Genomic DNA, 11,532 nt, shown 5'->3' with positions numbered 1-11,532 from the left:
GGGACCCGGCCGCAGAGGGGCTGGCCCGCCACTTTCCGGGAAGGTAGCGGCAGTCTCTGCCCTCAGAGATGCGCGGAAGTTGGTCTGCAGGGAGGAGGAAAACGGACGCCGTGGGCCGTGGCCTTTCCGAAACGGGCAAGGCCAGGCTCACAGCTGGGTTTGAGCCTCCTGGGATGGTGTGTGGGTGAGGATGTGTGCTTGGAGCATCTTTATTGAACTTTATAACTTAATACACTAAAATGTCCAGACCTTCTGTGTTCAGCTCCGTTAAGTTTTCTGTATCAACACCGCTGTAACCACCACCCAGATCCACAAATAGAACTTGCCAATACCCCCAAAAGTTCCTTCGTGTTCATTCTCAGTCTACCTTCCCTTACCGAACCCCTTTTCCCCAAGACTCAGGTAACCGTGATATTCTATTTTTTTGTGTGTTTGTTTGTGTGTTTGTTATTTCCTACTACAGATTCGTTTTGCCTGTTCTTGAACTTGATATATTTGAAATAATACAGAATAATCTCATTTGTGTCAGGCTTCTTTCACTCAGCACATTGCATTTGAGCTTCATTCTGTTGTGCCCAATACAGCTGTGATGAACATTCTGGTAATGTTCACCACATAAATGTCCACCACATTTTTTGGTGGACATAGCTCATTTCTTTGGGGTAAATACCAATGAGTGGATTTGCTGGGTCACAAGGTGAGCATATTTTTACTTCTATTAGAAGCTGTCAAATAGTTATTCAAGTGACATATTATGTTTCACTCCTTCGGGTTGTTTTTTAAATGAAGACAGGCCCAAACAGGGCTCCCATGATGAGATATGCTGTCAGTGATCCTTTGAGCAGAGTGTCCCTGTAGCCAAACTTTAACTTCATTTGGAGATAACATAAGAAAAAATTTCTTCTATGAGATTATTGGATGCCAGTGCTGTCCTCCCATCAAAAGACTGTCATCACTGTGGCAGTCTTCATAATTCTAGAATGTGGAGATACTCATGTCATTTCTGCTCTGACATGTTGCCCAGGCAATTCCTGTGAACACTCAGGTTTGAGAATCAATCATTGCCCAAGTTGAGACATTACACTATTTTCTCAACTTTTGTGTCCATTTGTTAATTTTCATGACCAAAAAAACGAAATTGCCTCCAATATCTGTTTTCTCCTGAGACAGCAGTCACAGCGCCTGGTACCTGCGTTTCTTTCTCTTTAAAAAAAAAAACGATAATTGCACCTCAGGGCTGCTGCGACAATGCAACAGACTGAAGACATTCTGTCACATTTCCAGCTTTGTGCCCCCAAGCATGAAGTTGGCATTGCAGATCATTTTTCATGTAGATTTACATTTTTACTCCTGTACTTGTCCCAGTCTTCCAAACCCAGAGTGGAGATGACAGTCTGTCGAAGTGAAGGCTTCAGGAAAGCAGAAAAAACTAAGCACTGGATAATTTCTCCTCCTCCTAGGGGCCTTCATCCAATTCTCTAGGAATCTTTTAAATCGGTGATTTTCAGTGTATGCTCCCCAGACCAGAAGGACCTTGGAACTTGTGGGAAATGCAAATTCTTGGGCCCCACTTAGAGCTGCTGAATCAGAAACTTTGGGGGTGAGGCTCAGCAATCTGCATTTTGACAAGCCATCCCCCCACCTCCCACACGATTCAGATGCATGCTGGAGTCTGAAAAGCCCTGTTATTTCCTGAGCCCATTAGAGTTGAGTCTTTGCTCGGTTTCTCTGACTGCTGTTGGTCAGTGTGCCACCTGCCCAGATAGGAAATAATCACTGGTGGTGGCCACTCTGTGTTGATCACTGTATCTTGATCACTTAAGAGCTTGAGCAAGATGCTTGGGAGTACAAGGGCCACGTGCTGGCCTGGTGTTCAAGAAAAGGCCCCAGAGATCAGACCTGATGCCAAGTGCCCTGAGATGTCTACACTGGTGTGATGTCTTCTTGAAGGGCTGCCTCCTTGGGGGAGCAAGGACTTGGGCAAAGGACTCCATAGCCTCCTTTAAAGATTTCATACTCTAAGAGGGACCAAGCCAGATGTGTGATCTCTAAGTAGCATATGAGAATTTAAGAATTTCCTAGTTCTTCTCTGTCCATCTACCCTGAGGAGGTATAGGTTCCTAGTCTTGATAGTTCCAAGGTTTCATAGTGGTCCCCAAACTTTTTGGCACCAGGGATTGGTGCTTCTATCAGAATCTAATGCCTAATGATCTGAGGTGGAGCTGAGGTGGTGATGCTGATGCTGGGGGGCAGCTACAAATACAGACGAAGCTTTGCTCACTTGCCTGCCACTCACTTCCTGCTGTGTGGCCTGGTTCCTAACAGGCCATGGACTGATACTGATCTGCGGCAGGGGGTTAGAGACCCCTGAATTAGACTGTCACTGTCTGACCACAGCTCATTTACACCAGTGTGATTATGATGATGTATCTGGTGATGTATCTGGTCAGATATAATAAAAAATAACAAAATGAGAGTCCACTTTGGTTGCAAGTGACAGAAACTAAACTCAAGCAAAAAGAATTCCTTAGCTTGTGTAATTGTGGTATACAGACATTTAACCTATTTCAGACATGGTTGGATCTAGGTGCTCAAATGGAGCGGTCAGGATCTCTGTCTGTTGTTTCACACTGATTCCTCATCTGTAAAGAGGAACAATAATAGAACTGACCCTTCGGGCAACTATGAGACATAAATGGGATAATTTTGTGCCTCAAAGTATTTGGCACATAGTAATATATGTTACCTTTAAAAAAATCATTATTCCTTATGTCTTTATGTATTTGCACAAGAAGGCTTCACTAGCTGGAGGCTGAGGTACCCCCAGTGAGGAGCTGTTTTCATAACCATAAGCATCAATGACCATTTCTAAGGGTGAAAGAAAAGACGTTAGATGTTTAAGAGAATTTCAGGCAGTCTGAGTAATTGAAAGAGCTTCACCCTCTGGTGGATTGTCATTTAGCAGACTGATACTGATGTTCACCCCATTGGACAGAGAAGAACTAGGAAATTCTTGAATTCTCATTGGAATTCTCATTGGAAAGGAGAGAAATCCTGGTGTTGACCAATGAGAGCATGGTGACATTTGATGGATCAGGCAATGAAGCCTGGCCTTAGACAGCTTTGTCTCATTTTCTGATTACTTCCTGTGTGTTTACCATGTCTCCTCAAGCAGACTGTAGGCTCCCTGAGACGATGTGCTTTGTGAATACTCTTTAGTGCTGTACCTTGCCAATGAGTTGCTTACCCATGCTTTGGGGCTGTACATCTAGTAGGCGTGGGGCAAGGGGAGGGCTCCTAATTCCTGAAGCAGTGGGAGAGGGGTCTGCATAAAGATCCTGGTTTTGTTTGCTTGAACTTTTGAATAAGGAGATGGGACTCTGGCTGCTGGTATGCCCACAAGTGAGGTTGCCTGGGCCTCAGTGTTCCTATTTGTGAAATGGGCTGATACCACTAGTCTTTGAAGTTCACACAGAAATGCATTTGAAATCGTTAAGAAATGCAATAAAGCAACATACAGATGTAAGGAATAATTAGCTTTATGTGCTGATGTTTTCTACCAGAATCAGTTTTCCTTCTATGAATTTATGGGAGTGGGAGAGGGAATGGGAGGGGTGGAGAGGGGAGGGCAGGAGGCAGGAGAAAAGAGAAGGATCTCTTTTCTACTGTATTCATGAAATCTTTCATAAATGACATAAATGATGGCCAAAGATGAGGACACTTCCTTTCAAAAGGAGACAAAGGCAATGGGTACAGTCCCCAGGACGATTTTCATGCAATTGCTCTGGGCACTTGTCCACCTCTATAAGGTGACTCAAAGATGTAAATTTTTCCACGAATAGTGAGGATCTTGGGTTTTTCGACCTTCTGAAACCACTGCCTTCTCTTGGTTTTTATTTTAAAATATTTCTTATTTCCTGATTATGAATCTATTTCTGGCTCATTGTAGAAAATTTGGGGAAGTTCAGAAAAACGAACAAAAATCACCCGATGATCCTATTACCCTTTTACAATTGGGTTTGCTCTGCCTTTTGTAAACTCCAAGTTATACCATAAGCATTTCCTATTAAAAATTCCTGTTTTTAGTGGCAGCGTTGATTTGTGTGTGTGTGTGTGTGTGTGTGTACACAATTGATTTTTCTCCATTATATATTTTTAGAAAGATAACACTTGAACAACTGATCTCCACTTTAATCACCAATCTTGCAACCACAGTTCAGCATAGCTTGAGAAGTGCGTTCAAAATAGAAAGTTAAATCATTAATGATGGTGCTAACCAGTTCTGATTCTTAATAAACTTGGAGGAAGTGGACTATAGTACATTAATTTCTAAAGACTCATGCCATGGATTTAATTATTTATTTAAGAATTTGGTGAGGATTTTAGGCTGATTCAGGTTTGTTGTTTTTTTTCCCCCTATTATAAGACCAGTATTAATATCTTTGGGCACAAATATTAAACTCCTAGGAGAAGCATCCCCAAGTCCAAAGGAATTAATATTTTTAAGTTTCTTATGTATATTGCCACATAGATTTCTGAAAATGTCGTACCACTTTATCTCCACACCCTATCGTTTTCACTCAGTTCCTTTTCTTTCTGTTTAGTCACCTAAACAGAGGAGAGATCAGGAAAAGGCCTCCATGTCAGCCCAAGCTATTCTCATTACTCACTGTGTAACCTTGGGCAAGTCGCTGACCACTTAATGAAGTCTTGGTTGTCTTCACCAGATAAATGGGGCTAGGGACACCTGCCTTATCTAAGGCAAAGATGTTTTGAGGATCAACTGACATCACATATGAAAGCAACTTGTCAAATATAATATTGTAGGTTGGATCACGTGAAATTGCCTTTTTTGTAGGTCAGAGTCAAATATTGGCAATCATGTGGTTCAACCTAATACTTTGTCATTAAATGGTTGGAAGTTGTTAGGCAACTGGCCATATATATGCTCCAGAAACCAATCAGCTAGTTGTGTGTTTTCCCAGGTACCTAGCTCACTAACCACCTGGTAGCTCCCATTATTAAGTATTTTTCTGACAATCTATTTCCAAGCATCATAAATGGATCCACAGATTCAGCTCTTCACTTGCAGGTCCCCCTGTAATGCCCAGACCCCTCACTTGCCCAGGTCTTCCCTCCCACATCTCCTGGCACACTTGCATTATGACAGCACTGGTTTCACGGCCTTGCTCAGGCTTGCCCTCTGTGGGTTTACCTCATCTTTGTCTTCTAACTTGCTAATCCTTTAAGGTCTTCTGGAACTCTTTATTAACTTCCCAGTATCTCCACTGCAGCAGATATTTATTGAACACATGCTATGTTCCATGTTTTGTGCTGAGCTCCAGAGGGAAGACTGACATAAAAACCCACCATCCCAACACTTCAAAAGATGCCAAACCAGACTGGAGACAGATGGCAATAAACAATTCAATATCAAAGCAGATGATGGGATAAGGGCTGCAATGGAACCACTTTTTTCCTTTTAAAATCAACTTTATCGAGGCATAATTTACATAAAATAAATACACCCACTTTAAGTAATCAGTCTGTGAATTTTGATAAATGTATATGCATATGCAACCTCCGCCACAATCAAGATATAGAGTATTTCTATCACCTCACAACATTCCCTGTGCCCCTTTCTAACCAATCCCTTCTAGCTAACCCCTGGCAACCACTGACCCACTTCCTGCCACTACAGAATTGTTTGACCTTTTCTTGAACTTCATATAACCGAATGTTATACTTTTTGTCTGGTTGTTTCATTTAATATATTTTGGTGATTCACCCATACTGTGGCATGCATCTGTAGTTCGCTCCTTTTTATTGTTCAGTAGTATTCCATTGTACACATAAACCACAATTTGTTAATTCACCACTTGATAGTCATTTGAGTTGCTTCCAGTTTGGGTCAATTACGAATATAGCTGCTATGCATATTCTTGCATAAGTCTTTTTGTGGACTTATTTCTCTTGGGTAAATATCTAGGAATAGAATTGCTGGGTCATATTTATATATTTAACTTTGTTAGACATGACATTATTCAGGTAAATTCTACCATTTGATAGTCCCACCAGCAATGTATGCGAATTTCAGATGTTCCACAACCTGGCCAACACTCGGTATTGCAGTCTTTTCAATTTTAGCCATTCTAGAGCATGTGACATAGTGTCTCATTGTAGTTTTTAATTTGGGAAAAAAAAAAAGTATCACCTTTGATTTATTTCTAAGTCTTTTTTCCTGTTAGGCATTTAGGCCTAATCCTTACTCTTATAAGGTCACTGCTCTTTGGCACTTAATGGCCAACTTACTTCCAGAGAGGGGGGCCACTTCTCAAGAGTGACTATTTGTCTTTGAGATACAACAAGGTGGCAGTCTCATTATAAGTTAAAATGTTTGGAGACCAGATTATTTCGTGTTTTCTCCTTCATACTCAGCTCTCCTATTGCAATGACCAAAGTCAGGTCATGAAAACTCCTTTGAGAACCCATCCTTCTTGCTGTTTTCCTTTCTAGGATCTTCCCATGCTATCACCATCTTTAAACAATAGCCTTGGGAAGGCTTGAATTGCTCTCTCAAGTGGACTCCCAAATTTTCCTTTTCTACCCTTCTATTGCTAAAGAACACTGGTACTAAAGGTGACTTATCCCATCATTACTGATGTCTACCTAGGGTCCTATGGTGACTTACCATTAAAAATAAGAACCAAGATTTCACGACTTTGCTTGAAAGCCATTTTGCCAGGATGTCCTGTGTACCTGTTAGGATGCATACCGTTGCAAGTAACAGAAATTAGTTTAAACAAAGTGGGCACAATTGCTCATGTAATTGTAAAGTTCAGAGTTTGCCAGCATTAAGGGCTGAATTGATTCAGTGGCTCAATGATATAATCACGATGACGTTCTTTGCTCTTCCTTACAACCACCTTCGTTCTACTACTGGCTCCCTCTTGTGGTCGCAATATAATTGCCAACAACTTCCTGCCAACATATTCTCTCAGAATGCAGAAGCAAGCCTTGAGCCACGAACCCATCCTTGAACCAATCAGTGTGGCTACCAGGTGGGATTAGGGGGAGCTCCGTGCTCCACTCCTAGAGGCACAGTGGAGTTAGCGTCCCGAAGGAGCTGGGTGGTGTGAGCACTGAATAAAAACGAGGCTAGTAAGATAACAGGAGGGAGAAGAGATGTAGGGAGGCAGCGATAAGGTCGGTTACGTTCTGGATTTAGTTATTCCAAATATTCTAGAAAAAAAAGTTCTGCCATTGGAAGATTTCTCAAAACGTACCTTCCAAATGGAATGTCTCCTCAGTCAACAACTTTCTTGCCGCTCACCTAAGTTTCTGAAATGTCATCACCTCTGTTGCCAAGCACCTTCCCCCAAATCCTATTCTCTTCTACATTCACCAAACACCTAAATTTATTTACCCCTTCACTGATAACGATATACAGTCTAATCTTCCCTAGTGCCCTAAGTCAGCAACACTGGAACAAGTATCTTACCTTCCTTCACGGCTGTCTGCTTACAATCACATTTGGCCGAACATTGCCAGAACTTTTATATGAGGACAAGTTAACAGATGCTTCTTAGGCTGGCACCGTTCAGTGTGTGCACCTAGCCTTATATGCCCGGATTAATTTTTTCTATGAAAAAACATCTTTTCAACCAATATAATAATTGTCTAGGGAACAAAAACATGAACTTTAAATTGATTTTCTGCCCCGAGCTGCATCTTCCGTCAGCGATTTTAATTGTGCTCTACGCAGAGATATTTTATGTCTTTAAAATCTTTAGTGCTGATGCCCTGAAAGCATTTTCCTATGAAGGGAGCAATTTAAAAACACACAAAAATAATTGATATCGAACATACTTGTCTCTGGCTTCTCTTGTAGTTTTCAAATAGTGACTAAATATTTATCTTTTGGGGCTGTGAGTTGGAGATAGCAATGGAGAGAGATGAATTGCCTAAAGCATTTCATTGACTTACCACGAGTGGGTAAATACATCAAATTAAAAACCTGTTCAGCTCCATCAAAGAAGTGCTGGTTTTGGAAGGACTGAGAGGTAAATGGAAATGGCGATCACAGATGGCAGACAAGAATTTAAGCACACTGTATACTACCCCTGTAATAATATTTTTTTAACCCCAGAAACCTATTCTTGTTATGTTGGCTGTGCTGCACGTGGCTTTATTTAGTGTTTTTTTTTTTTTCTTAAGAGAAAAATTAATGCAAACCTAGTTCAAAACTTCTAAGTTCATCTGAAGAACAGACACTTTGTTGTCTAAAAACTCACACTTAAAAATTATTCATGAACAAAGTCTCTTGGTATTCAAAAGAGGAAATAATAATTTCCTTTCAGTTAAAGATAAATGCTGTATTTTTGTTTGTTTGTTTTCTGGGGAACGCTCAAGGCAACACAAAGGGCCATGCTCCTGAAAAATCACAAATAAAGACAAGACAGCAATTACCCCTGTGTGGACACAAACAAGTCTTTATTCTCTTGAAATAGGTCTGTTTGGTGCTACCAATTCAAGTAAGACCTATAGTGGTAGTCTATGTAGAAGATATTTCAAAGTGATTTATGGAGCTTTTCACCCCAGAAGTTATTTCCTATTAATGCAGCACATGCATTCACGTGCACTCACACACACACACACACACACAGTGAGAGCGAGAGCGAGACAGAGAAAGAGACACAAAAGCAGGCTTCTTTCTTTATGACTGTTTCCAGATATAGATCTCTGTAGGTTACAGTTTTTCTGTCTTTTATGGAGCCTTGATTACAATATACAGTACTTTAAAAAACCCCACAGAGTACATGTGAGATGAATATGCCTCTGTGAGTGTGGGAGAGGGAATGATGGACAGAGAGGCAGAGCACACAAACTCGGACTAGTTATTTCAGCTTTTATTGCAAAATGAGCAAGTCAGAGGCTGTCTTGGTGACGACTGGGAAATACAGCTCTAAAAAGATCGCAGCCCTGATCATTTGCAGGTCTGTGTGGCTAAAGCTCAACCTCATGGCTTGCTAAATGTTGGACTCAGAGTGACCTCCTGTGTCCCCAACATCCACCCACTCCCACACACCTGTACCCTATATCACCTCTCATTCTTGGTTTCCCCTCACCACTACCTCTTGGGACCCAAAACCCAAGAACATTCTTCATTGTCTGGGGTGGGTGTTATCAGACACTGAAGGAATCCCAACACTTCTATTTAGGGGTAAACAGAGCTTGGATAAAGCATTAGAATCAGATAAACAGAAAGACTAACAAGCAACAAACAAGGGAGAAACAGTGCTGTAAAACAGAATAGCAGAGGCCACAGGGGTCGTGACTGCAGAGTGCCCGGCCGAAAGTCTCTTTACTGTCATTAACTATACTAACGTTTCTGTGGTTTTTTGTTTTTCGAAAAAAGGCTCGTGTTGAAAAATCACCCGAGATACACTGCCGCAGCAGCAAGAACCCTCCTGCCGAAAAACACTTCCCCTGAGTGCACATCTGCCTTGCTAACTGTGGTTCTTCCCACCATCTGATATCTAACGATGATGTTACACAATATTAGTGCTAGAGATTGGAGATTTGAGAAATTGGTTGGGTATTTTCCACAAGGCATGGTATACATGTCACTAAGGCCAGCAAGATGATTTTAAGGTACATGTGAGTACTTATCCTCTTAATAGTTATGCACTGATTTTAACAGGTATTAGGAAAAATACCACTAGCACACCAGAAACTAGACTCAGCAGCACCACTTAGGATAAGCTCATTACCAAGCTCCAAGGCCAAGGTCTCATTAGATGCTCTCTGGGCCAACCAGTTAGCCCATGAGAATCATGGACACCGATGATTCCCAGACTTAGGAAGATGGGTCTCTGATGCCACCCTCGGCTGGTGGCTCCTGGCAATATCGGACCTAGGCAGCCCTCTGAGGATGAAGATTTTCTCAAAGCACCCAGCTTTGGGCTTTGGCAATAGGTCTCCTTTCTCAAATCATATACATTACCCAGGATTTTGAAACATTTAATAAAAAAAAAAATCTGGCATTTTAAAAGTTAGGTTTACAAACTTGACAGCTTCTTAATATTAGCATTTATCTATTTATACATTGTCTAAGAAAATAAGGTCTATGAAGACATCAACAAGATCTTTAAGAGTTCATTATAACTACAGTGCTTTGCAAATAAGTATTTAGTTTAATTTTAACAAACCACTGTGAGCAAAATTTAACTAAGTATATAAAAACATTAGTTAAATACAATTCTCTGGAAATATACATTATACCTACAGCTGCTTTTACAGTGAGATTCTTCCCTCTCTCCCCCTTAATTCTCAAAATGGCAAATCACTGAATGGTCCTGGATCTCCAAGCTATAAAACTGAAATATGTGTTTCCAGCGTAGCAGATGGTGACCAGGAAGGCGAAGAACTGGAGAAAACAAATAATAGAAAGGGGGTTTAGAGTACTTTCTAATTAGCAAAAATTATCATTTCACCTTCATTGAATCATGCATTCACAGCATCCTTTTACTCCAGGCTTTCTCATTTAAAACTGCTTTATTGGTTCAATTACCTTCTTTCTGAAACAATTTCTGGCTATGTTGCTTTTCTTTTTGGAACATATCTGCAAAGCCTGTAGTTTCGCTCAAATAACCTCAGAGTGCTTGCTTAGGTGTGAATATGGTGATGTGCATCTGAGAATAGCACGTGTATTTCTAATTTAGTACCATGGTCCCCCCTTATCTGCAGGGCATACATTCCGAGACCCCCAGTGGATGCCCGAAACCATGAAAAGTACTGAACCCTATATATACTATGTTTATTTCTATATATACATTCATATGATAAAGTTTAATTTATAAATTAGGCACAGTAAGAGATTCACAATAACTCATAATAAAATAGAACAATTATAACAATATACTGTAATAAAGTATGTGAATGTGTTCTCTCTCTCTCTCTCTCTCTGATAACTGAGAAGGCTACTGACTAATGGCTAGGGAGCCTACACAGTGTAGATGTGCTGGACAAAGGGATGAGTTAGCCCCAGGCAGGATGGAGTGAGACGGGGCAAGATTTCATCACGATACTCAGAATGGTGTGCAATTTAAAACTTATGAATTGTTTATTTCTGGAATCTTCCATTTAGTATTTTCAGACCGTGGTTCACCGCGAGTAACTGAAACTACAGAAAGCAAAACCACGGATAACGGAGGAACTACTGCATAGGCAATTTTAGACTGGGACTTAACCTCAGATTGCCACAGGGCCAATTAACATAAATGAGTCGAGTGGGCAGGAGGAAGTGATGAGCCCACACGGGGTGTGTGGTATGAATGATGAGTGAGAAAATGCAGCCCCCTCTGAAGGGGCGGCCACCGCCCAGTTCCCACTGATTCTTACTGTGTGTTAACTTAAGCCCATTGCTGCCAAAGCTTGTGATTTTTACTCTCGTCATACTAGAACTTTAAATAGAGATTCTGAAATACAAGGATGTAATGAAAACCCGTGGAGTATCGATCAGCTTTAGCA

General features: G+C 41.0%; 1 protein-coding gene across 1 annotated transcript in view; it reads right to left on the bottom strand.

Annotated features, from left to right (window-relative positions):
* Positions 1-8,891: 8,891 nt before the first annotated feature.
* Positions 8,892-11,532, bottom strand: part of CMTM8 (CKLF like MARVEL transmembrane domain containing 8) — a 77,636-nt gene continuing 74,995 nt past the window's right edge. The window contains exon 4 of the mRNA XM_006905718.3: positions 8,892-10,429. Within this exon, the coding sequence (XP_006905780.1) occupies positions 10,346-10,429 (84 nt within the window). The 3' untranslated portion in view covers positions 8,892-10,345. The remainder of the gene's footprint in view (positions 10,430-11,532) is intronic.

Source organism: Pteropus alecto, unplaced genomic scaffold (genome assembly GCF_000325575.1).
Source record: "Pteropus alecto unplaced genomic scaffold, ASM32557v1 scaffold10, whole genome shotgun sequence".
Lineage (NCBI taxonomy): Eukaryota > Metazoa > Chordata > Mammalia > Chiroptera > Pteropodidae > Pteropus > Pteropus alecto.
This window is presented reverse-complemented; position numbering and strand designations above follow the sequence as displayed.